At 45.3% G+C, this 27,626-nt stretch overlaps 1 protein-coding gene across 6 annotated transcripts in view; it reads left to right on the top strand.

Annotated features, from left to right (window-relative positions):
• LOC132780806 (echinoderm microtubule-associated protein-like 2) overlaps window positions 1-27,626 on the top strand; it is an 89,396-nt gene that overhangs the window by 27,424 nt on the left and 34,346 nt on the right. For 5 of the 6 annotated variants that reach the window (XM_067461805.1, XM_067461804.1, XM_067461806.1 and 2 more), the window contains one exon: window positions 25,620-25,648. In XM_067461805.1, coding sequence (XP_067317906.1) covers window positions 25,620-25,648 — 29 coding nt within the window. Of the gene's footprint in view, window positions 1-744; window positions 886-25,619; window positions 25,649-27,626 lie in introns of those variants that run through there. The other variant, XM_067461807.1, reaches the window with a different exon arrangement.

Here is a 27,626-nt window from a genome sequence, read left to right on the forward strand (position 1 = left end):
TAAATGAATGCAGCTTTCTACTACTTTGACCTGCCATGGCTCAGTGCTATTAAACCTGAGAGCTGTAGTTTTACAAGGTCTTTAGCCTTCAGTGCTACAGAACTTCTAGTTGTAGTTTTACAAGGTCTTAACCCTTCTTTGTGGTGCATCTACACTACAGAATGAATGCAGTTTGCTACTACTTTGGCTTAGTGTTATGGAGTCTTGGGAGTTGTAGTTCTACAAGGTCTTTAGCCTTCTTTGGGGTGCATCCACACTGGAAAATTAATGCAGTTTACCACCACTTGAACTGTTGTGAAAAGTTGGGAGTTGGCACTCTTTTGGGCAGAGAAAGCTAAAGAAAACGTCAAACTACAACTCCTGGAGCGATGGCAGTGTCACTCAATTCTCCAGGATGGAGAGATCAAGTTTCAAAGCAGAACTTTCTTTGTCGCAACCGGATATTCTCTACTTTCTTCTTTCCTCCTCCCAAGGGAAACCTCCCCTCGCTCCCTCCCTCCCTCCTTCCTGGCAGCTCTTAAAGGCACAGGGACCATTTCCCGACCACCCCCCAGGACGGGTTCCCCCTTCCGCATTCCGTGGGAAAATTAGCCCGTTTTTTCCCACGCTCGGCATTCCCCGCCTAAACTTTCCAAAAGTTAGGAAACTTTCCTTCCAATCCCAGTTTGGCGCCGGAAGGGTTAAAGGGGAGGGCAGGAAGGAGTGGGGAAGTTCCCACCCCATTACCGGAGCAGGAGGAGGGCCCACGCCCCGCCCCACGCCCCACGCCAGACTCCCGCCTCCCACTTGCCTTCCCTGCGCCTCTTTCGGATCAATACACCCATTCACACGCCCTGAACCATCATCCGCAGCCATGAAGAAGGCGTTGGGGACCGCCAGCCCCAGGTAAGGAGGAAAAGTTCCTTTTTCCTGCCCTATTACTTCCCCCTTCTCTCCCTTTCTCAATGCTTGCTGGCTAAGGGTGCCTCTGAGCATACACAGAGTGCCTCTCAGCCTAAGACGCACCCTTTCCTGACTATTAAAGACTAGTATCTTCTGGTTAAGATGGAAAGCTGGGTCTCTTCTTGCCTCCCCTCCATCTCACTTCTCCCCTTCTTGATGGGAAAGAGTGCCTCTGAGCATACACAGAGTGCATCTGAGCATACACAGAGTGCCTCTGAGCATAAACAGAGTGCCTCTCAGCCTAAGACGCACCCTTTCCTGGCCATTAAAGACTAATATCTTCTGGTTAAGTTGGGAAGCTGGGTCTCTTCTTGCCTCTCCTCCATCTCACTTCTCCCCTTCTTGATGGGAAAGAGTGCCTCTGAGCATACATAGAGTGCCTCTCAGCCTAAGACGCATTCTTGTGTGACTATTAAAGACTAGTAGCTTCTGCTTAAGGTGGGAAGCTGGGTCCCTTCTTGCCTCCCCACCACCTCACTTCTCCCCTTCTTGATGGGAAAGAGTGCCTCTGAGAATACACAGAGTGCCTCTGAGCATACACAGAGTGCCTCTCAGCCTAAGACGCACCCTTTCCCTGACTATTAAATACTAATAGCTTCTGGTTAAGGTGGGAGTCTGGGTCTCTTCTTGCCTCTCCTCCATCTCACTTCTCATCTTGATGGGAAAGAGTGCCTCTGAGCATACACAGAGTGCGTCTAAGCCTAAGACGCACCCTTTCCTGACTATTAAAGCTTCTGCTTAAGGTGGGAAGCTGGGTCCCATCTTGCCTCCCCTCCATCTCACTTCTTTTTGATGAGAAAGAGTGCCTCTGAGCATACACAGAGTGCCTCTCAGCCTAAGACGCACCTTTTCCTGACCATTAAAGACTAGTAGCTTCTGGTTAAAGTGGGAAGCTGGGTCCCTTCTTGCCTTCCCTCCATCTCACTTCTCCTCTTCTCGATGGGAAAGAGTGCCTCTGAGCATAAACAAATTGCTTATCAGCCTAAGATGCACCTTTCCCTGACTATTCAAGACTAGTAGCTTCTGGTTAAGGTTGGAAGCTGAGTCTCTTCTTGCCTCACTTCATCTCACTTCTTTTTGATGGGAAAGACTGCCTCTGAGCATATATAGAATGCCACTGAGCCTACAACGCACCCTTTCCTGACCATTAAAGACTAATATCTTCTGGTTAAGGTGGGAAGCTGGGTCTCTTCTTGCCTCTCCTCCATCTCACTTCTCCCCTTCTTGATGGGAAAGAGAGCCTCTGAGCATACACAGAATGCCTCTCAGCCTAAGACACACCCTTTCCTGACCATTAAAGACTAGTAGCTTCTGGTTAAAGTGGGAAGCTGGGTCCCTTCTTGCCTTCCCTCCATCTCACTTCTTGATGGGAAAGAGTGTCTCTGAGCATAAACAGAGTGCCTCTGAGCATACACAGAGTACCTCTCAGCCTAAGATGCACCCTTTCCTGACCATTAAAGACTAGTAGCTTCTGCTTAAGGTGGGAAGATGGATCCCTTCTTGCCTCCCCTCCATCTCACTTCTCCCCTTCTTGATGGGAAAGAGAGCCTCTGAGCATACACAGAATGCCTCTCAGCCTAAGACGCACCCTTTCCTGACCATTAAAGACTTGTATATTCTGCTTAAGGTGGGAAGCTGTGTCCCTTCTTGCTTCCCCTCCATCTCACTTCTTCTTGATGGGAAAGAATGCCTCTGAGCATACACAGGGTGCCTCTGAGCATAAACAGAGTGCCTCTCAGCCTAAGACGCACCCTTTCCTGGCCATTAAAGATTAGTATCTTCTGGTTAAATTGGGAAGCTGGGTCTCTTCTTGCCTCTCCTCCATCTCACTTCTTCTTGATGGGAAAGAGTGCCTCTGAGCATACACAGAGTGCCTCTCAGCCTAAGACGCACCCTTTCCTGACCATTAAAGACTTGTATATTCTGCTTAAGGTGGGAAGCTGTGTCCCTTCTTGCTTCCCCTCCATCTCACTTCTTCTTGATGGGAAAGAATGCCTCTGAGCATACACAGGGTGCCTCTGAGCATAAACAGAGTGCCTCTCAGCCTAAGACGCACCCTTTCCTGGCCATTAAAGATTAGTATCTTCTGGTTAAATTGGGAAGCTGGGTCTCTTCTTGCCTCTCCTCCATCTCACTTCTTCTTGATGGGAAAGAGTGCCTCTGAGCATACACAGAGTGCCTCTCAGCCTAAGACGCACCCTTTCCTGACCATTAAAGACTTGTATATTCTGCGTAAGGTGGGAAGCTGTGTCCCTTCTTGCTTCCCCTCCATCTCACTTCTTCTTGATGGGAAAGAATGCCTCTGAGCATACACAGGGTGCCTCTGAGCATAAACAGAGTGCCTCTCAGCCTAAGACGCACCCTTTCCTGGCCATTAAAGATTAGTATCTTCTGGTTAAATTGGGAAGCTGGGTCTCTTCTTGCCTCTCCTCCATCTCACTTCTTCTTGATGGGAAAGAGTGCCTCTGAGCATACACAGAGTGCCTCTCAGCCTAAGACGCACCCTTTCCTGACCATTAAAGACTTGTATATTCTGCTTAAGGTGGGAAGCTGTGTCCCTTCTTGCTTCCCCTCCATCTCACTTCTTCTTGATGGGAAAGAATGCCTCTGAGCATACACAGGGTGCCTCTGAGCATAAACAGAGTGCCTCTCAGCCTAAGACGCACCCTTTCCTGGCCATTAAAGATTAGTATCTTCTGGTTAAATTGGGAAGCTGGGTCTCTTCTTGCCTCTCCTCCATCTCACTTCTTCTTGATGGGAAAGAGTGCCTCTGAGCATACACAGAGTGCCTCTCAGCCTAAGACGCACCCTTTCCTGACCATTAAAGACTTGTATATTCTGCGTAAGGTGGGAAGCTGTGTCCCTTCTTGCTTCCCCTCCATCTCACTTCTTCTTGATGGGAAAGAATGCCTCTGAGCATACACAGGGTGCCTCTGAGCATAAACAGAGTGCCTCTCAGCCTAAGACGCACCCTTTCCTGGCCATTAAAGATTAGTATCTTCTGGTTAAATTGGGAAGCTGGGTCTCTTCTTGCCTCTCCTCCATCTCACTTCTTCTTGATGGGAAAGAGTGCCTCTGAGCATACACAGAGTGCCTCTCAGCCTAAGACGCACCCTTTCCTGACCATTAAAGACTTGTATATTCTGCGTAAGGTGGGAAGCTGTGTCCCTTCTTGCTTCCCCTCCATCTCACTTCTTCTTGATGGGAAAGAATGCCTCTGAGCATACACAGGGTGCCTCTGAGCATAAACAGAGTGCCTCTCAGCCTAAGACGCACCCTTTCCTGGCCATTAAAGATTAGTATCTTCTGGTTAAATTGGGAAGCTGGGTCTCTTCTTGCCTCTCCTCCATCTCACTTCTTCTTGATGGGAAAGAGTGCCTCTGAGCATACACAGAGTGCCTCTCAGCCTAAGACGCACCCTTTCCTGACCATTAAAGACTTGTATATTCTGCTTAAGGTGGGAAGCTGTGTCCCTTCTTGCTTCCCCTCCATCTCACTTCTTCTTGATGGGAAAGAATGCCTCTGAGCATACACAGGGTGCCTCTGAGCATAAACAGAGTGCCTCTCAGCCTAAGACGCACCCTTTCCTGGCCATTAAAGATTAGTATCTTCTGGTTAAATTGGGAAGCTGGGTCTCTTCTTGCCTCTCCTCCATCTCACTTCTTCTTGATGGGAAAGAGTGCCTCTGAGCATACACAGAGTGCCTCTCAGCCTAAGACGCACCCTTTCCTGACCATTAAAGACTTGTATATTCTGCTTAAGGTGGGAAGCTGTGTCCCTTCTTGCTTCCCCTCCATCTCACTTCTTCTTGATGGGAAAGAATGCCTCTGAGCATACACAGGGTGCCTCTGAGCATAAACAGAGTGCCTCTCAGCCTAAGACGCACCCTTTCCTGGCCATTAAAGATTAGTATCTTCTGGTTAAATTGGGAAGCTGGGTCTCTTCTTGCCTCTCCTCCATCTCACTTCTTCTTGATGGGAAAGAGTGCCTCTGAGCATACACAGAGTGCCTCTCAGCCTAAGACGCACCCTTTCCTGACCATTAAAGACTAGTATATTCTGCTTAAGGTGGGAAGCTGTGTCCCTTCTTGCTTCCCCTCCATCTCACTTCTTCTTGATGGGAAAGAATGCCTCTGAGCATACACAGGGTGCCTCTGAGCATAAACAGAGTGCCTCTCAGCCTAAGACGCACCCTTTCCTGGCCATTAAAGATTAGTATCTTCTGGTTAAATTGGGAAGCTGGGTCTCTTCTTGCCTCTCCTCCATCTCACTTCTTCTTGATGGGAAAGAGTGCCTCTGAGCATACACAGAGTGCCTCTCAGCCTAAGACGCACCCTTTCCTGACCATTAAAGACTTGTATATTCTGCTTAAGGTGGGAAGCTGTGTCCCTTCTTGCTTCCCCTCCATCTCACTTCTTCTTGATGGGAAAGAATGCCTCTGAGCATACACAGGGTGCCTCTGAGCATAAACAGAGTGCCTCTCAGCCTAAGACGCACCCTTTCCTGGCCATTAAAGATTAGTATCTTCTGGTTAAATTGGGAAGCTGGGTCTCTTCTTGCCTCTCCTCCATCTCACTTCTTCTTGATGGGAAAGAGTGCCTCTGAGCATACACAGAGTGCCTCTCAGCCTAAGACGCACCCTTTCCTGACCATTAAAGACTTGTATATTCTGCTTAAGGTGGGAAGCTGTGTCCCTTCTTGCTTCCCCTCCATCTCACTTCTTCTTGATGGGAAAGAATGCCTCTGAGCATACACAGGGTGCCTCTGAGCATAAACAGAGTGCCTCTCAGCCTAAGACGCACCCTTTCCTGGCCATTAAAGATTAGTATCTTCTGGTTAAATTGGGAAGCTGGGTCTCTTCTTGCCTCTCCTCCATCTCACTTCTTCTTGATGGGAAAGAGTGCCTCTGAGCATACACAGAGTGCCTCTCAGCCTAAGACGCACCCTTTCCTGACCATTAAAGACTTGTATATTCTGCTTAAGGTGGGAAGCTGTGTCCCTTCTTGCTTCCCCTCCATCTCACTTCTTCTTGATGGGAAAGAATGCCTCTGAGCATACACAGGGTGCCTCTGAGCATAAACAGAGTGCCTCTCAGCCTAAGACGCACCCTTTCCTGGCCATTAAAGATTAGTATCTTCTGGTTAAATTGGGAAGCTGGGTCTCTTCTTGCCTCTCCTCCATCTCACTTCTTCTTGATGGGAAAGAGTGCCTCTGAGCATACACAGAGTGCCTCTCAGCCTAAGACGCACCCTTTCCTGACCATTAAAGACTTGTATATTCTGCGTAAGGTGGGAAGCTGTGTCCCTTCTTGCTTCCCCTCCATCTCACTTCTTCTTGATGGGAAAGAATGCCTCTGAGCATACACAGGGTGCCTCTGAGCATAAACAGAGTGCCTCTCAGCCTAAGACGCACCCTTTCCTGGCCATTAAAGATTAGTATCTTCTGGTTAAATTGGGAAGCTGGGTCTCTTCTTGCCTCTCCTCCATCTCACTTCTTCTTGATGGGAAAGAGTGCCTCTGAGCATACACAGAGTGCCTCTCAGCCTAAGACGCACCCTTTCCTGACCATTAAAGACTTGTATATTCTGCTTAAGGTGGGAAGCTGTGTCCCTTCTTGCTTCCCCTCCATCTCACTTCTTCTTGATGGGAAAGAATGCCTCTGAGCATACACAGGGTGCCTCTGAGCATAAACAGAGTGCCTCTCAGCCTAAGACGCACCCTTTCCTGGCCATTAAAGATTAGTATCTTCTGGTTAAATTGGGAAGCTGGGTCTCTTCTTGCCTCTCCTCCATCTCACTTCTTCTTGATGGGAAAGAGTGCCTCTGAGCATACACAGAGTGCCTCTCAGCCTAAGACGCACCCTTTCCTGACCATTAAAGACTTGTATATTCTGCTTAAGGTGGGAAGCTGTGTCCCTTCTTGCTTCCCCTCCATCTCACTTCTTCTTGATGGGAAAGAATGCCTCTGAGCATACACAGGGTGCCTCTGAGCATAAACAGAGTGCCTCTCAGCCTAAGACGCACCCTTTCCTGGCCATTAAAGATTAGTATCTTCTGGTTAAATTGGGAAGCTGGGTCTCTTCTTGCCTCTCCTCCATCTCACTTCTTCTTGATGGGAAAGAGTGCCTCTGAGCATACACAGAGTGCCTCTCAGCCTAAGACGCACCCTTTCCTGACCATTAAAGACTAGTATATTCTGCTTAAGGTGGGAAGCTGTGTCCCTTCTTGCTTCCCCTCCATCTCACTTCTTTTTGATGGGAAAGAGTGCCTCTGAGCATACACAGAGTGCCTCTCAGCCTAAGACGCACCCTTTCCTGACCATTAAAGACTAGTATATTCTGCTTAAGGTGGGAAGCTGTGTCCCTTCTTGCTTCCCCTCCATCTCACTTCTTCTTGATGGGAAAGAATGCCTCTGAGCATACACAGGGTGCCTCTGAGCATAAACAGAGTGCCTCTCAGCCTAAGACGCACCCTTTCCTGGCCATTAAAGATTAGTATCTTCTGGTTAAATTGGGAAGCTGGGTCTCTTCTTGCCTCTCCTCCATCTCACTTCTTCTTGATGGGAAAGAGTGCCTCTGAGCATACACAGAGTGCCTCTCAGCCTAAGACGCACCCTTTCCTGACCATTAAAGACTTGTATATTCTGCTTAAGGTGGGAAGCTGTGTCCCTTCTTGCTTCCCCTCCATCTCACTTCTTCTTGATGGGAAAGAATGCCTCTGAGCATACACAGGGTGCCTCTGAGCATAAACAGAGTGCCTCTCAGCCTAAGACGCACCCTTTCCTGGCCATTAAAGATTAGTATCTTCTGGTTAAATTGGGAAGCTGGGTCTCTTCTTGCCTCTCCTCCATCTCACTTCTTCTTGATGGGAAAGAGTGCCTCTGAGCATACACAGAGTGCCTCTCAGCCTAAGACGCACCCTTTCCTGACCATTAAAGACTTGTATATTCTGCTTAAGGTGGGAAGCTGTGTCCCTTCTTGCTTCCCCTCCATCTCACTTCTTCTTGATGGGAAAGAATGCCTCTGAGCATACACAGGGTGCCTCTGAGCATAAACAGAGTGCCTCTCAGCCTAAGACGCACCCTTTCCTGGCCATTAAAGATTAGTATCTTCTGGTTAAATTGGGAAGCTGGGTCTCTTCTTGCCTCTCCTCCATCTCACTTCTTCTTGATGGGAAAGAGTGCCTCTGAGCATACACAGAGTGCCTCTCAGCCTAAGACGCACCCTTTCCTGACCATTAAAGACTAGTATATTCTGCTTAAGGTGGGAAGCTGTGTCCCTTCTTGCTTCCCCTCCATCTCACTTCTTCTTGATGGGAAAGAATGCCTCTGAGCATACACAGGGTGCCTCTGAGCATAAACAGAGTGCCTCTCAGCCTAAGACGCACCCTTTCCTGGCCATTAAAGATTAGTATCTTCTGGTTAAATTGGGAAGCTGGGTCTCTTCTTGCCTCTCCTCCATCTCACTTCTTTTTGATGGGAAAGAGTGCCTCTGAGCATACACAGAGTGCCTCTCAGCCTAAGACGCACCCTTTCCTGACCATTAAAGACTTGTATATTCTGCGTAAGGTGGGAAGCTGTGTCCCTTCTTGCTTCCCCTCCATCTCACTTCTTCTTGATGGGAAAGAATGCCTCTGAGCATACACAGGGTGCCTCTGAGCATAAACAGAGTGCCTCTCAGCCTAAGACGCACCCTTTCCTGGCCATTAAAGATTAGTATCTTCTGGTTAAATTGGGAAGCTGGGTCTCTTCTTGCCTCTCCTCCATCTCACTTCTTCTTGATGGGAAAGAGTGCCTCTGAGCATACACAGAGTGCCTCTCAGCCTAAGACGCACCCTTTCCTGACCATTAAAGACTTGTATATTCTGCTTAAGGTGGGAAGCTGTGTCCCTTCTTGCTTCCCCTCCATCTCACTTCTTCTTGATGGGAAAGAATGCCTCTGAGCATACACAGGGTGCCTCTGAGCATAAACAGAGTGCCTCTCAGCCTAAGACGCACCCTTTCCTGGCCATTAAAGATTAGTATCTTCTGGTTAAATTGGGAAGCTGGGTCTCTTCTTGCCTCTCCTCCATCTCACTTCTTCTTGATGGGAAAGAGTGCCTCTGAGCATACACAGAGTGCCTCTCAGCCTAAGACGCACCCTTTCCTGACCATTAAAGACTAGTATATTCTGCTTAAGGTGGGAAGCTGTGTCCCTTCTTGCTTCCCCTCCATCTCACTTCTTTTTGATGGGAAAGAGTGCCTCTGAGCATACACAGAGTGCCTCTCAGCCTAAGACGCACCCTTTCCTGACCATTAAAGACTAGTATATTCTGCTTAAGGTGGGAAGCTGTGTCCCTTCTTGCTTCCCCTCCATCTCACTTCTTCTTGATGGGAAAGAATGCCTCTGAGCATACATAGGGTGCCTCTGAGCATAAACAGAGTGCCTCTCAGCCTAAGACGCAGCCTTTCCTGGCCATTAAAGATTAGTATCTTCTGGTTAAATTGGGAAGCTGGGTCTCTTCTTGCCTCTCCTCCATCTCACTTCTCCCCTTCTTGATGGGAAAGAGTGCCTCTGAGCATACACAGAATGCCTCTCAGCCTAAGACGCACCCTTTCCTGACTATTAAAGACTAATAGCTTCTGGTTAAGGTGGGAAGCTGGGTCCCAGCTTGCCTCCCCTCCATCTCCCCTTCTTGATGGGAAAGAGTGCCTCTGAGCATACACAGAGTGCCTCTCAGCCTAAGATGCACCCTTTCCTGGCCATTAAAGGTTGGAAGCTGGGTCCCAGCTTGCCTCACCTCCATCTCACTTCTCATCTTGATGGGAAAGAGTTCCTCTGAGCATAAACAGAGTGCCTCTGAGCATACACAGAGTGCCTCTGAGCATAAGCAGAGTGCCTCTCAGCCTAAGACGCACCCTTTCCTGGCCATTAAAGACTAGTAGCTTCTGGTTCAGGTGGGAAGCTGGGTCCCTTCTTGCCTCCCCTCCATCTCACTTCTCCCCTTCTTGATGGGAAAGAGTGCCTCTGAGCATCAACAGAGTGCCCTTCAACTCCCCTAAAATGTGCCCTTATTTTCTTATTAATCATATATTAACAAATTTACATATTTTTTTCATTAATAAATTGGTTCATTCTGAAGAGGCCAAAAAGTGCAGTTAATAATACTTTTTAATGATATTAATAATTAATAGTAATTAAATAGTAATACATAATAATAACCCCTGTGCCGGCAGGACTGAAGACCGACAGGTCGCAGGTTCGAATCTGGGGAGAGGCGAATGAGCTCCCTCTATCAGCTCCAGCTCCTCATGTGGGGTCATGAGAGAAGCCTCCCACAAGGATGATAAAAACATCAATTCATCCGGGCGTCCCCTGGGCAACGTCCTTGCAGATGGCCAATTCTCTCACACCAGAAGCGACTTGCAGTTTCTTAAGTCGCTCGTGACACAATAATAATAATAATAATAATAATAATAATAATAATAAAGAGGACCAAACTACAACACCTTGGGTCCCGGCAATGCTATACAATCCTGGGAGTTGTAGCTTTACAAGGTCTTGAGCCTTCTGTGCCAAAAAGAGGACCAAACTACAATTCCTCGCCGGTGATGCTATGCAATCCTGGGAGTTGTAGCTTTACAAGGTCTTGAGCCTTCTGTGCCAAAAAGAGGACCAAACTACAATTCCTCGGGTCCCGGTGATGCTATGCAATCCTGGGAGTTGTAGCTTTACAAGGTCTTGAGCCTTCTGTGCCAAAAAGAGGACCAAACTACAACACCTTGGGTCCCGGCAATGCTATACAATCCTGGGAGTTGTAGCTTTACAAGGTCTTGAGCCTTCTGTGCCAAAAAGAGGACCAAACTACAATTCCTCGCCGGTGATGCTATGCAATCCTGGGAGTTGTAGCTTTACAAGGTCTTGAGCCTTCTGTGCCAAAAAGAGGACCAAACTACAATTCCTCGGGTCCCGGTGATGCTATGCAATCCTGGGAGTTGTAGCTTTACAAGGTCTTGAGCCTTCTGTGCCAAAAAGAGGACCAAACTACAACTCCTTGGGGCCCAACAATGCTATACAATCCTGGGAGTTGTAGCTTTACAAGGTCTTGAGCCTTCTGTGCCAAAAAGAGGACCAAACTACAATTCCTCGCCGGTGATGCTATGCAATCCTGGGAGTTGTAGCTTTACAAGGTCTTGAGCCTTCTGTGCCAAAAAGAGGACCAAACTACAATTCCTCGGGTCCCGGTGATGCTATGCAATCCTGGGAGTTGTAGCTTTACAAGGTCTTGAGCCTTCTGTGCCAAAAAGAGGACCAAACTACAACTCCTTGGGGCCCGGTGATGCTATGCAATCCTGGGAGTTGTAGCTTTACAAGGTCTTGAGCCTTCTGTGCCAAAAAGAGGACCAAACTACAACTCCTTGGGGCCCAACAATGCTATACAATTCTGGGAGTTGTAGCTTTACAAGGTCTTGAGCCTTCTGTGCCAAAAAGAGGACCAAACTACAATTCCTCAGGTCCCGCCAATGCTATACAATCCTGGGAGTTGTAGTTTTACAAGGTCTTGAGCCTTCTGTGTCAAAAAGAGGACCAAACTACAACTCCTTGGGTCCCATAGCATTGAGCCAAGTTCAAGTGGTGCCAAACTGCATTCGTTCAACAGTTTAGGGATGCATGTTGAAGCTGCAAAACGGCTCCAAAGATGCAACCGAATGCTTCGTAGGATATTCAGTCATGCCAATGTTCCTCGGGTTGTTTTGCCCCTATTTTAGCCTCCAAAATATCTTTCTTGGTTTACCCTGCGAGGTGGAGAACTTGCCCTTGAGAGCTTAGCTTTCTAAACCGGCCCCAGCCCTTTGTTTACCAGAATCCAGGATGTTTTTGAAAGCCTTCTATCCAAATGGATCCAAAGTGGCTCTCGGGAGAGTCAAGGGAATTGTGGAGCCGGGAGGCTAATGGATGCGCAGGTGAATCAGGCTTTGCGATGGAAAATTTTTGAGACTGCAAGCAGGGCGAAATGCTACCAAAGTGTAAAGTATTTGGATGGACTTAGGGGGGAAAACAAACCAGGGTTTGAAAGGCCCAACGTAAACAGTTAGTAAGATTGTTATTGGGCTGAAACTGTTCTATAAATGGAAACTAAACATTACGAGGAACGACTTGGTGAGTTTAGTTTGGAGAGGGTGCATCTACACTGTGGAATTAACACAGTTTGGCACCAATGAATAAATACAATAATACCTGTTTCAATATTTGCATATTGGTATATTTAGTGCTTTTATGTTAAGCTGCTTTAGTCTCCTTCAGAAGTTATAAAGCAGGGTATAAATAAATCTATATAAATAAAAATGTAATGTTTTGGCCTTAAAAGGCCAAAAAAAGAAAATATATTACAATGTTTATGCTTATCTTCTTACCTAATTGGATTTACCTTTTCCTTTAAAGTGCTTTTTACTTAGATGTTTTTTACTTATCTATATAAATAAAAAGGTAATGTTCGTTTGTGGGATTAGCATAACTCAAAAACCACTGGACGAATTGACACCAAATTTGGACACAAGACACCTCTCAGGCCAACAAGTGACCATCACTCATAAAAACACTGAAAAACACAACAGAAGGGACTTAAAAAGCCAAAAAAAAATACATTACAATGTTCATGCTTATCTTCTTATCTAATTGGATTTACCTTTTCCGTTAAAGTGCTTTTTACTTAGATGTTTTTTACTTATCTATATAAATAAAAAGGTAATGTTAGTTTGTGGGATTAGCATAACTCAAAAACCACTGGACGAATTGACACCAAATTTGGACACAAGACACCTCTCGGGCCAACAAGTGACCATCACTCATAAAAACACTGAAAAACACAGCGGAAGGGACTTAAAAAGCCAAAAAAAAAAATACATTACAATGTTCATGCTTATCTTCTTATCTAATTGGATTTACCTTTTCCGTTAAAGTGCTTTTTACTTAGATGTTTTTTACTTATCTATATAAATAAAAAGGTAATGTTAGTTTGTGGGATTAGCATAACTCAAAAACCACTGGACGAATTGACACCAAATTTGGACACAAGACACCTCTCGGGCCAACAAGTGACCATCACTCATAAAAACACTGAAAAACACAGCGGAAGGGACTTAAAAAGCCAAAAAAAATTACATTAAAATGTTCATGCTTATCTTCTTACCTAATTGGATTTATCTTTTCCTTTAAAGTGCTTTTTACTTAGATGCTTTTTACTTATCTATATAAATAAAAAGGTAATGTTCGTTTGTGGGATTAGCATAACTCAAAAACCACTGGACGAATTGACACCAAATTTGGACACAAGACACCTCTCGGGCCAACAAGTGACCATCACTCATAAAAACACTGAAAAACACAGCGGAAGGGACTTAAAAAGCCAAAAAAATTTACATTAAAATGTTCATGCTTATCTTCTTACCTAATTGGATTTATCTTTTCCTTTAAAGTGCTTTTTACTTAGATGCTTTTTACTTATCTATATAAATAAAAAGGTAATGTTCGTTTGTGGGATTAGCATAACTCAAAAACCACTGGACGAATTGGCACCAAATTTGGACACAAGACACCTCTCAGGCCAACGAGTGACCATCACTCATAAAAACACTGAAAAACACAGCAGAAGAGACTTAAAAGGCCAAAAAAAGAAAATATATTACAATGTTTATGCTTATCTTCTTACCTAATTGGATTTACCTATTCCTTTAAAGTGCTTTTTGCTTAGATGCTTTTTACTTATCTATATAAATAAAAAAGTAATGTTCGTTTGTGGGATTAGCATAACTCAAAAACCACTGGACGAATTGGCTCCAAATTTGGACACAAGGCACCTCTCAGGCCAACGAGTGACCATCACTCATAAAAACCCTGAAAAACACAGCAGAAGAGACTTTAAAAAGCCAAAAAACAAAAATTACATTACAACATATGCACAAAACCACATATATACGCAAACACACATATATACAAATATATATACACACATATACACACACAAAACACATATACATACTGGGCCAGAATTCTTCAAATTCTGCAGCACTGCTGGTCACAGCTGACCTCCAGTTAGAGCATTCAAGGGTCAGGGTTCTCAGTGTCTATGCCACAGTTTTTGAGGTTGGCATTAAGCCCATCTTTCATTCTCTTTCCCTGTCCACCAACATTACATTTCCCGTTCTTGAGTTCGGAGTAGAGCAACTGCATTGGGAGATGGTGTTTGGACATTCGGACAACATGGCTGATCCAGTGGAGTTGATGATGGACCATCGCTTCAGTGCTGGTGGTCTTTGCTTCTTCCAGCACACTGACATTTGTCCGCCTGTCTTCCCAACAGATTTGCAGGATTTTTCGGAGGCAGCGCTGATGGAATGGTTCCAGGAGTTGCGTATGACATCTGTAGACAGTCCACGTTTGGACTGTCTAAATGTGGACACCTGTTAGGCCAGGCCCTGCTTCCCTTGCAGTTCCAAAACTTCCATAACATCAAAATGCCTTTAAAATACCAAAATGTCAAGGAACAGACCCCTATTTTCCATACCACAGAATTTGAACTCCCTGCAAACGTATCGTGACTCCAAAACGCACTCTTTCCCCTTCCCTTGAGAAAAGGAGCAAATGTCCAGAATCCTGCTTTCCCGTAGCATAGGATCATAAAATCCTAGAGTTGGAAGAGACCTCCTGGGCCATCCAGTCCAACCCCATTCTGCCAAGAAGCAGGAAAATTGCATTCAAAGCACCCCTGACAGATGGCCATTCGGCCTCTGTTTCAAAGCTTCCACAGAAGGAGCCTCCACCACACTCTGGGGCAGAGAGTTCCACTGCTGAACGGCTCTCACAGTCAGGAAGTCCTTCCTCATGTTCAGATGGAATCTCCTCTCTTGTAGTTTGAAGCCATTGCTACATTGCGTCCTAGTCTCCAGGGAAGCAGAAAACAAGCTTGCTCCCTCCTTCCTATGACTTTCTCTCATGTATTTATACATGGCCATAATGTCTCCTCTCAGCCTTCTCTTCTGCAGGCTCAACATGCCCAGCTCTTTAAGCCGCTCCTCATAGGACTTGTTCTCCAGACCATGATCCTTTGAGTCGCCCTCCTCTGGATACATTCCAGCTTGTCAACATCTCCCTTCAATTGTGGTGCCCAGAATAGGACACAATATTCCAGGTGTGGTCTAACCAAGGCAGAAGAGAGCATGAGAGCATGACTTCCCTGAATCTAGACACTATAGAGGACAAATCCCATTGGCTTTTTTTGCCGCCGCATCACATAGTTGGCTCATGTTTAACTTGTTGCCCACGAGGACTCCAAGATCTTTTTCACACGTACTGCCACACGTCAAGAGATCTGACACTCCATAGTACACTATCTCTCTCCTTCCCAATGGAGCAGAGCATAGCGGGTGAGCCAGACTCCTCTGGTCTGCCACAATTTGAGAATTATTAGATTGACTCTTTTATAGGAATATTCTGTAGTAAAGAATTGTCATATTGCAATGATCTTGAGTTTTCACCTCTTGACATAGATGTTGATCTTCAGGTAATGAACCATTGTGTTCTGGGTTTGACTTGAAAGAGCAACGTAAACATCACTTCCTTTAGAGTTAATCCAGTTTCTAGTAAGCAAATGTGGACAGATGTAAACAGATGTCACTATTGGATTGTTGTAGGTTTTTGGGGGCTATATGGCCATGTTCTGGAGGCATTCTCTCCTGATGTTTCGCCTGCATCTGATGACCTCACTACCTCTGAGGATGCTTGCCATAGATGCAGGTGAAACGTCAGGAGAGAATGCCTCCAGAACATGGCCATATAGCCCCAAAAAACCTACAACAACCCAGTGATTCCGGCCATGAAAGCCTTCAACAATACAGATGTCAGTATTTTTATCATTACAGTTTACTATGGCAGGTCAACCATTTCAGTTCTCATTAGCAGCTTTTAATTACATTCCAGCAAGCAGGCCATAATCTTTTAGAATAGTGTCTCCAAAATTATTAGCTCTCATTCATTCATCATTTATTCAATTCACACCCACACATCCAAAATCCACATTTATCAACTCTGCACATTTTTAAAAAACATGTCAGGAGTGACTTGAGAAACTGCAAGTCACTTCTGGTGTGAGAGAATTGGCCGTCTGCAAGGACGTTGCCCAGGGGACGGCCAGATGTTTTGATATTTTACTATCCTTGTAGGAGCCCCTGGTGGCACAGTGGGTTAAACCTCATGTGTCAGCAGGAATTGTGGGAGTTGAAGTCCAAAACACCTGGAGGGCCAAAGTTTGCCCAGGCCTGCTATAGAATGATACATACGAAGGTTGAATGAAAAGTAATGCCTCCACCTTCGTAACTCCTCAACAGATGGTGGTACTGGTATGTGGCAGGTACTGGCTTGTTCAGTAGACTCTCCTCTACAGTTCCATTTTGGTGGGAAGCCTTAGTATTGAATGGTCATGTTGTTAAAGTGTGAAGTATAGAATCCTGCACAGACGGTCAGTCAATGGGACTTAAGCAACGTATGTGGCAGGTACTGGCTTGTTCAGTAGACTCTCCTCTACAGTTCCAATTTGGCAGGAAACCTTAGCATTGAATGGTTGTGTTGTTAAAGTGTGAAGTATAGAACCCTGCACATACGGTTAGTCAATGCGACTTAAGCAACGTATGCGACAGGTACTGGCTTGTTCAGTAGACTCTCCTCTACAGTTCCATTTTGACAGGAAGCCTTAGCATTGAATGGTTGTGTTGTTAAAGTGTGAAGTATGGAACCCTGCGCAGACGGTCAGTCAATGCGACTTAAGCAACGTATGCGGCAGGTACTGGCTTGTTCAGTAGACTCTCCTCTACAGTTCCATTTTGACAGGAAGCCTTAGCATTGAATGGTTGTGTTGTTAAAGTGTGAAGTATAGAACCCTGCGCAGACAGTCAGTCAATGCGACTTAAGCAACGTATGTGGCAGGTACTGGCTTGTTCAGTAGACTCTCCTCTACAGTTCCATTTTGACAGGAAGCCTTAGCATTGAATTGTTGTGTTGTTAAAGTGCAAAGTATGGAATCCTGCGCAGACGGTTGGTGAATGCAACTTAAGCAACGTATGCAGCAGGTACTGGCTTGTTCAATAGCCTCTCCTCAGGTTTGAGGAGAGATTGCAGATTCGAATCCAGGGAGAGCGCGGATGAGCTCTCTCTAACAGCTCCAGCTCCTCATGCAGGGACATGAGAGAAGCCTCCGACAAGGATGGTAACACACAAAAACATCCGGGCATCCCTTGTGCAACATCCTTGCAGACGGCCAATTTTCTCACACCAGAAGCGACTTGCAGTTTTCTCAAGTTGCTCTTGACATGACAAAAAAAAAAGGCATCCTTGTGGGCTCCTTTTGCACATCATTTCTTGTGATATGGATGCACTCAAAGATAGGTGAAGGTGCTTTAGGTGTGCATATCAGTGCGCAAAAGGAGGCCTGGGCTGATGCAAGATCCCAAAAGGGAAGAAAGCGAAATAAGCTTTGCACAAACAGGGAGGGATAGAAAGAAAGACTTGGCCCTTGGGACTTTGATGATGGATATGGTTGTTTATGATGAAGAGAAAGACAGAGAGAGAGAGATAAAAAGCCACAGCAGATGGGCAAGGGAGGACCCGGAACAGTTAACTCCCTCGGTGCCAACGTTATCCGTACAAGCCGAAAGGAGTGATGGATGATGAATGATTAAAGGAAGGAGAGAAAAAAAGCCCACAAGTTGAGTTTTAATTAATATGAGCCATTGGTTGCTTGTCTCTCCTGGGAATCCTCCCCAGAGTCCAATTAAATAACTTTTCCAAAGCTAAATGGAGCATTGCCTGCCTTCAAGGCCTAGGTTGGTTGTGAACTGCTACAGTTTTGCAGCTTAAGGATACATTTAGAATGCATGCCAATTGAAACACCATGACTTGATGTTAGGGAATCCCGGGAGTTGTAGTTTTACAAGGTCTTTCCCCTTCGCTGACAACAAGGGCTGGTGTCTCACCAAACAACTCCTGGGATTTGATTGCATTGGGTCAAACCGCATTGTTGTTGTTGCTGTTGCCCTACTTTATCTTTCCCAAAGGAGAGCTACGAGTGTTGAATGAAAAGTAATGCCTCCACCTTTGTAGCTCCTCAACAGATGGCAGTACTGGTATGTGGCAGGTACTGGCTTGTTCAGTAGACTCTCCTCTACAGTTCCATTTTGGCAGGAAGCCTTAGCATTGAACTGTTGTGTTGTTAAAGTGCAAAGTCCTATGGAAACATGAGAAATCTCTCTCTTCTGGACAGTTCTGCTCAGGTCTTGCAAACTGTCTTGCACAGACAGTCAGTCAATGCGACTTAAGCAACATATACGGCATGTACTGGCTTGTTCAGTAGACTCCCCTCTACAGTTCCATTTTGGCGGGATGCCTTAGCATTGAATTGTTGTGTTGTTAAAGTGCAAAGTATGGAACCCTGCACAGACAGTCAGTCAATGCGACTTAAGCAACATATACGGCATGTACTGGCTTGTTCAGTAGACTCCCCTCTACAGTTCCATTTTGGCGGGATGCCTTAGCATTGAATTGTTGTGTTGTTAAAGTGCAAAGTATGGAACCCTGCACAGACAGTCAGTCAATGCGACTTAAGCAACATATACGGCAGGTACTGGCTTGTTCAGTAGACTCCCCTCTACAGTTCCATTATGACAGGAAGCCTTAGCATTGAATGGTTGTGTTGTTAAAGTGCGAAGTATGGAACCCTGCGCAGACAGTCAGTCAATGCAACTTGAGCAACGTATGCGGCAGGTACTGGCTTGTTCAGCACACTCTCCTCTACAGTTCCATTTTGGCGGGAATCCTTAGAATTGAATTGTTGTGTTGTTAAAGTGTGAAGTATGGAACCTTGTGTAGACGGTCGGTCAATGCGATTTAAGCAACGTATGTGGCAGGTACTGGCTTGTTCAGTAGGCTCTCCTCTACAGTTCCATTTTGGTGGGAAGCCTTTGAATTGAACAGTTGTTCTTGACAGCTCTGCTCAGGTATTGCAAAGCTTTATGGCAACATAGGAGCTGTCACTGTTTTAACAGCTGTGCTCAAGTCTTGCAAAGTTGTATGACGACATGGGAGGTCTCTCTAGTCTCGACAACTCTGCTCAGGTCTTGCAAAGTCGTATGGCGACATGAGGTCCCTCTATTCTCAACAGCTCTGCTCATGTCTTGCAAAGTCGTACGGCAAAATGGGAGGTCTCTGTATTCTCGACAGCTCTGCTCAGGTCTTGCAAAGTCATATGGCAATGTGGGAGATCTCTGTATTCTTGACAGCTGTGCTCAGGTCTTGCAAAGTCCCATGGAAACATGGGAAGTCTCTCTATTCTGGACAGTTCTGCTCAGGTCTTGCAAAGTCTTATGGTGACTTGGAAGATTTCTCTATTCTTGACAGCTCTGCTCAGGTCTTGCAAAGTCTTATGGCAACATGAGAGGTCTCTCTTTTCTCAAAAGCTCTGCTCAGGTCTTGCAAAGTTGTATGACAATATGGGAAGTCTCTAGTCTCAACAGCTCTGCTCAGGTCTTGCAAAGTCGTACGGCAGCATAGGAGGTCTCTGTATTCTCGACAGCTCTGCTCAGGTCTTGCAAAGTCCTATGGAAACATGGGGAGTCTCTCAATTCTGGACAGTTCTGCTCAGGTCTTGCAAAGTCTTATGGTGACTTGGAAGATTTCTCTATTCTTGACAGCTCTGCTCAGTCTTGCAAAGTCTTATGGCAACATGAGAGGTCTCTCTATTCTCAAGAGCTCTGCTCAGATCTTGCAAAGTCTTATGACAACAAGGGAGGTATCTCTAGTCTCGACAGCTCTGCTCAGGTCTTGCAAAGCCTATGACAACATGGTAGGTCTCTATTCTCGAAAGCTATGCTCAGGTCTTGCAAAGTCTATGAGGACATCCAAGGTCTCTAGTCTCGACAGCTCTGCTCAGGTCTTGCAAAGTCGTATGGCAACATGGGAGGTTTCCCTATTCTCGACAGCTCTGCTCAGGTCTTGCAAAGTCTAAGCAGTTGTGGCTTCCTCTTATAAGTCCATCCTGTTGTAATGTGCCCTTCCTCTCTTCCAACTGTTCTGTATCTTACTTAAAAGTATTGTCTTTTCTGTTGTCTCTTGGCTTCTCAAGGGAGTTCAGGGTTACGTGACTCTATTTATCGGCCTTTTTCGTATCCGTCGAACTCTCCGCCAGGGTTTTAAACGATGTTATTGTCTCCCTATCTGCTTCCTCCACCATCTCTCCAATCTCAAATGCACATTGAAATGGTTTCCAAGTATTGATTACAGCAAAGGAAATGTATCGATTATAGCAACATACAGCATGAAAAACTATGGATCGCTCTGTTAGAAATGAATGTCCCTGCCTTTTGATTCCCTTAATGCGTAACTTGCACTTAGGACAAAAGGTTAGGAGAGATATACGGAGAAATGGGATGGTTTCCCTTTGGCAACGTGGCATCTTATTATCATTACTATTATGGTTTCCCTTTGCAGTGTGGCATCTTATTATCCCATCTGTTTAAATCACAGGCTGTGAATAATTCATACGTAAAGCTGCTCAGTTGTTATCCTTGAATGTTTGTTAAGAAGCATCTGCTAGAAAATGGGAGAAGTGCATCTACACTGTCAAATTAATGCAGTTTGGCACCACTTCAACAACTATGGCTCAATGCTATGGAATCCTGGCAGTTGGAGTTTTGGGTTGTTGGGAGTTTTTCGGGCTGTATGGCCATGTTCTGGAAGCATGCTCTCCTGACATTTCACCTGCATCAATGTCAGGCATCCTTACAACCTCTGAGGATGCCTGCCATAGATGCAGGCGAAACGTCAGGAGAGAATGCTTCCAGAACATGGCCATTCAGCCCGAAAAACTCACAACAACCCAGTGATTCCGGCTGTGAAAGCCTTCGACAATATAGTTGTAGTTTTATAAGGTATGTTTGCTTTGGGAGAAGAGGTGCATCTACACTGTCAAATTAATGCAGTTTGGCACCACTTCAACAACTATGGCTCAATGCTATGGAATCTTGGCAGTTGGAGTTTTGGGTTGTTGGGAGTTTTTCGGGCTGTATGGCCATGTTCCGGAAGCATTCTCTTCTGACATTTCGCCTGCATCAATGTCAGGCATCCTTACAACCTCTGAGGATGCCTGCCATAGATGCAGGCGAAATGTCAGGAGAGAATGCTTCCAGAACATGGCCGTTCAGCCCGAAAAACTCACAACAATGCAGTGATTCCGGCCGTGAAAGCCTTCAACAATATTGTTGTAGTTTTATAAGGTCTGTTTGCTTAGAAATGTGTGCTAGAAAACGGGAGAAGAGGTGCATCTACACTGTCGAATTAATGCAGTTTGGCACCACTTCAACAACTATAGCTCAATGCTATGGAATCTTGGCAGTTGGAGTTTTGGGTTGTTGGGAGTTTTTCGGGCTGTATAACCATGTTCCAGAAGCATTCTCTTCTAACATTTCGCCTGCATCAATGTCAGCCATCCTTACAACCTCTGAGGATGCCTGCCATCGATGCAGGCGAAATGTCAGGAGAGAATGCTTCCGGAACATGGCCATTCAGCCCGAAAAACTCACAACAACCCAGTGATTCCGACCGTGAAAGCCTTCGACAATATAGTTGTAGTTTTATAAGGTCTGTTTGCTTAGAAATGTGTGCTAGAAAACGGGAGAAGAAGTGCATCTACACTGTCGAATTAATGCAGTTTGGCACCACTTCAACAACTATGGCTCAATGCTATGGAATCCTGGCAGTTGGAGTTTTGGGTTGTTGGGAGTTTTTCGGGCTGTATGGCCATGTTCCAGAAGCATTCTCTCCTGACGTTTCACCTGCATCAATGTCAGCCATCCTTACAACCTCTGAGGATGCCTGCCATCGATGCAGGCGAAATGTCAGGAGAGAATGCTTCCGGAACATGGCCATTCAGCCCGAAAACGCACAACAACCCAGTGATTCCGGCCATGAAAGCCTTCGACAATACAGTGTCTGTCAAATAGCCTCACTACACGACAAATAGCATTGAGCCACAGAGGTTAAAGTGGTGCCAAACTGCATTAATTCTGCGGTGCAGATGCACCTAAGGAATCAGAAAGGCATGAAAGGGATCTCTGTAAGAAATACGAAGTTTCTGGATGACCTGAGTTGCCCTCGGACCCGTCTGGCCTTCTCCTCCGCCTCTGTTTATCCTTCAAGACTCCTTCTCGTCGCTGAATGCAAGCATCGCTGAGCATCACAGTGTGCTAAAAATGTTCGGCGTTGTCAGGAGCGCTAAAGCGTGTGCTGCAATCTTCCCACACCCACTGCCTCCATGTTTAGGCTTCAGGAAAGAAATGTTTACGCCATTCCTTTCCTACTAGCATGCGCCCAAGAGCAGAGCTGCCTTGGAGCTGTCATTCATCTCATGCACTTTCTGCAGTCAACCTACAATATGGTGCACAACGGAGGGAAACAGTGCGCCATTGGTATTGGAAGTTACAACCAGTCTTTCACATTTGCTGGGATTAGAGGTGCAAGACCTCCTTGAAAGTGGGGTATTTATTTATTTATTTACTTACCGTATTTATATACCGCCTTTCTCAGCCCGAAGGCGACTCAAAGCGGTTTACATTCGGCACAATTTGATGCCCCTCAACATATAAATACAATTTACAACATTAGCATATAAAACATGAATTCATAAATCTATATAAATAAAAATGTAATGTTCGTTTGTGGGATTAACAGAACTCAAAAACCACTGGACGAATTGGCACCAAATTTGGACACAAGACACCTAACAACCCAATGTATGTCCTTCACTCAAAAAAGTTTGATTTTGTCATTTGGGAGTTGTAGTTGCTGGGATTTATAGTTCACCTACAATCAAAGAGCATTCTGATCCCCACCAACGATGGAATTGAACCAAACTTGGCACACAGTTCTTCCATGACCAACAGAAAATACTGGAAGGATTTGGTGGGCAGTGTCCTTTGGTTTTGGAGTTGTAGTTCACCTACATCCAGAGATCACTGTGGACTCAAACAAGGATGGATCTGGACCAAATTCTACACGAATACTCAGTATGCCCAAATGTGAACAGTAGTGGAGTTTGGGGAAAATAGAATCTTGACATTTGGAAGTTGTAGTTGTTGGGATTTATAGTTTACCTACAATCAAAGAGCATTCTGAACCCCACCAACGATAGAATTGGGCCAAACCCTCCACACAGAACCCCCATGTGGGCCACAGCAACACGTGGCAGGGGACGGCTAGTGAAAACATAAATCCTTAGCGTCTCCTTATTGAAACCACTATTCCATCCCATCATCAGTCATTTCAAGGTCTGACGTTGCCTGATTACATTGCATTTGCAAATGCCTGCTCAAAAAGCCAGGTTTTAACCTTTTTGCGAAATGTTAAGAGGGAGGGGGCCGATGTAATATCCCCAGGAAGAGCGTTCCACAGGCAAGGGGCCACCACTGAGAAGGCCCTGTCTCTCGTTCCCGCCAAACGCATCTTGAGATTGAGACGGGACCGAGAGCAGGGCCCCCCCATATGATCTTAGGGTTCTAGATGATTCATAAGGGGAGATTCGTTCAGACAGATAAATAGAAATGCTATTGTTTGGAACTTGGGTCCAAGATAACTCATTACCTGCAGATAAGTGTCACGTTGCCAGGGCTCTGCCTTATTTAGGTAGAGATGAATCAAACAGTTTAATTAAAACAGCATTTACTTGCTCGCTGTTTTAATAGACCAAAATATAAAACACAAAGATAGCACTCAGCTACAGAATAAACAAAAACTGATAGCAAAAATAACTTCGTAGTCAAAAGGGTCCAGTCCAGTGGTCAAACACCGAGAGTTCAATAACAGTCCAATTGGGGTCTATATCGTAGTCAAAAGCCAGTCCAAAGGTTCAAGGTTCCAGGGTTCCAAGATTACAGGAGACAGGTCAGGATACCAAAAATCCAACAGACCTGGGGGGAAAACCAGCAGCATCCACCACCAAAATTATAGGAGACAGGTCAGGATACCAAAAACCAGCAGCATCCACCACCAAGATTACAGGAGACAGATCAGGATACCAAAAATCCAACAGACCAGGGGAAAAACCAGCAGCACCCACCACCAAAATTACAAGAGACGGGTCAGGATACCAAAAACCATCAGCATCCACCACCAAGATTACAGGAGACAGGTCGGGATACCCAAAATCCAACAGACCAGGGGGAAAAACCAGCAGCATCCACCACCAAAATTACAGGAGACAGGTCAGGATACCAAAAACCAGCAGCATCCACCACCAAGATTACAAGAGACAGGTCAGGATATCAAAAATCCAACAGACCAGGGGGAAAAACCAGCAGCATCCACCACCAAAATGCAACAGATACTTTTCTCCCAAATATCAATCTCAAGGTTAGCTCCTTAAATCCAGTAACGCCTAGGTGCAACCCATCTCCTGCACACCTCCACCCCTAATTGCTTTCACCCATGAACTCCCACTTACAGATTACCAAACCCTCTAGAACTAATACTCACATTAACCCTTCCATCACCAACAATCAACTGCAGAACATATGACAATAAGCAAATAGTCCAAAATCCAAATTCAATCATTTTGGATTTGGGAGATTCACCTTCTGCTATCATCAGTTTATCATTAAGTGGGAAACTTTCCCAATGCAAGGTTGCGTTTGGCTCAGCTGAAAGCACAATCCTTCTTAAACTTTCCCATTTGGACCCCTTTTGGCTTGAGAAATTTTTATGCGACTCCGGATAGGCAGGTGTATAAAATAGGTGTAAAATGTAAACATTTACTGAAAACAAACCAGCATTTGCAAAGCTTACTAAACAGGCTGATTTTCCTTTTGTAGTTGCAGCAGTTTTTGCAGAGTCCGCTGTAAAAATTGCGCCGCAGATGGGTGTAAATGTCTAAAACAGCCACTAGGTGGCATTCAGAACAAAGTGCAATACCCTTCAGAAACAAACCAGCATTTGCAAGGCTCACTAAAAAGACTGATTTTCCTTTTTTTAGCTGCAGCATCTTTTGCAGAGTCCGCTGTAAACATTGCACCGCAGATTGGTGTAAATGTCATAAACAGCCACTAGGTGGCGTTCAGAACAAAGTGCATTCCCCTTCAGAAACAAACCGCATTTGCAAGGCTCAACAAACAGGCTGATTTTCCTTTTTTAGCTGCAGCATCTTTTGCAGAGTCCGCTGTAAACATTGCACCGCAGATTGGTGTAAATGTCATAAACAGCCACTAGGTGGCGTTCAGAACAAAGTGCATTCCCCTTCAGAAACAAACCGCATTTGCAAGGCTCGCCAAACAGGCTCATTTCCCTTTTTTAGCTGCAGCATCTTCTGCAAAATCCGCTGTAAACATTGCACCGCAGATGGGTGTAAATGTCTAAAACAGCCACTAGGTGGCGTTCAGAACAAAGTGCATTACCCTTCAGAAACAAACCACATTTGCAAGGTTCGCTAAACAGGGTGATTTTCCTTTTTTAGTTGCAGCATCTTTTGCAAAATCCGCTGTAAACATTGCACTGCAGATTGGTGTAAATGTCTAAAACAGACACTAGGTGGCGTTCAGAACAAAGTGCATTATCCTTCAGAAACTATTTCCTTGTAACTATTTCCTTTCTTCTTTTTTTCTCCTCCTGCAGCAAACCGAAAGAAGCCACTTTCAACGCTGGTAAGTTGACCATTCCTGTGCTTTGCGTATGATGGTGACCGAGGTTCAGTACAAAATCTAACATTGACTGGTTTTGGTTTTAGTTGCCAAATAAGTTTCAAATGCTTGCATGGTGTGCTTCATTCCTTCCGGTTTACTATCGCTCTCTTCCGGGTTCCGAACTTTATTTATTTATTTATTTACACTATTTATATTCCGCCCTTCTCACCCCGCAGGGGACTCAGGGCGGATTACAATGTACACATACATGGTAAACATTCAAAGCCATAGGCACACAACATATATACGCAGACACTCAGAGGCCATTTAACATTCCAGCTTTTCATGAGGGTATTCTGGCCACCAGGAGAGCTGTCGCTTCACCATCCATTTGTGACACTGATGAAGTACTTCCTCATTCTTTGCATGCTTGTTGGAGATTTTTAAGGCCTCGTAAATTAGTTGAATTAGCCTCAAGGCCTCATAAATTAGTTAAATTCACCTCCCCGCATAAGCGGTACCTAAATTGACAGATGCAACTGTCTTTCGGGCTGCAAAGGTCGACAGCAAGCTACACAAATTGGTTGGAAGCTCACTCCAACCCAGGCTGGCTTTTGGTCAGTAGTGATCTTAATGCAGCTGACTCCCAGCCAGTTGTGCCACAGTCCCAGTGCTTTGTTTGACGTTTGCTGCAGAGCCGACTTGGCTATTTATTTATCGTGTCAGGAGCAAACCAAACAGTTGTATTGCATTTTTAAACAAACAAAACACAAAGTTTGCAAGCTTGGTAGTTGCCAACTTGGCTACCCCAAATCCTTTCAAATGAAATCAAGTTTGCCTTAAGCTATATGTATAATGTGGAGTTACCTTGATACCAGGTTGTTGTGAGTTTTCTGGTCTGTCTGGCCATGCTCCAGAAGCATTCTCTCCTGACGTTTTGCCTGCATCTATGGCAGGCATCCTCAGAGGTTGAGAGGTCTGTTGGAAACTAAGAAAATTGGGTTTATATATTTGTGGAATGATGTCCAGGGTGGGAGAAAGAACTCTTGTCTGTTGGAGGAAGGTGTGAATGCTTCAATTGGCCACCTTAGGTGGCTAATTTAAATTTAATTAATTTAATGTATTGTCGAAGGCTTTCATGGCTGGAATCACTAGGTTCTTGTGGGTTTTTTCGGGCTATATGGCCATGTTCTAGAGGCATTCTCTCCTGACATTTCGCCTGCATCTATGGCAAGCATCCTCAGAGGTAGTGAGGTCTGTTGGAAATAGGACAATGGGTTTATATATCTGTGGAATGGCTGGGGTGGGGCATAGAGCTCTTCTCTGCTGGAGCTAGGTGTGAATGTTTCAACTGACCACCTTCATTAGCATTTGAAGGCCTGGCTGAGCCTGTCAGCTGAAGGTGGTCAGCTGAAACATTCACACTTAGCTCCAGCAGAGAAGAGCTCTATGCCCCACCCCAGCCATTCCACAGATATATAAACCCATTGTCCTAATTCCAACAGACCTCACTACCTCTGAGGATGCTTGCCATAGATGCAGGCGAAACGTCAGGAGAGAATGCCTCTAGAATATGGCCATATAGCCCGAAAAAAACCACAAGAACCTACATAATTAATTAAATTAAGAATTTAATTTAATTTAAAGAACAACATTCAAAAGCAGGGGAACACCAGACAAGAATCGGGGACAGCTAATCACCTCTCAACAAAGGATTCCCCCAGTCAGTAAGGAGCCAGACCTTGAAACCGCTAGGCCATTAAATGCTCATCAAGGTGTCCAATTGGAACATTCACACTTACCTCCAACAGACAAGAGTTCTTTCTCCCACCCTGGACGTCATTCCACAGATATATAAACCCTATTTTCCTAGTTTCCAACAGACCTCACGCGGCTCACGCCCTCTCGGGATGCCTGCCATAGATGCAGGCGAAACGTCAGGAGAGAATGCTTCTGGAACATGGCCAGACAGCCCAAAAAACTTCGACAATGCCTTGAC

This window comes from Anolis sagrei, chromosome Y (assembly GCF_037176765.1).
Source record: "Anolis sagrei isolate rAnoSag1 chromosome Y, rAnoSag1.mat, whole genome shotgun sequence".
Classification (NCBI taxonomy): Eukaryota; Metazoa; Chordata; class Lepidosauria; order Squamata; family Dactyloidae; genus Anolis; species Anolis sagrei.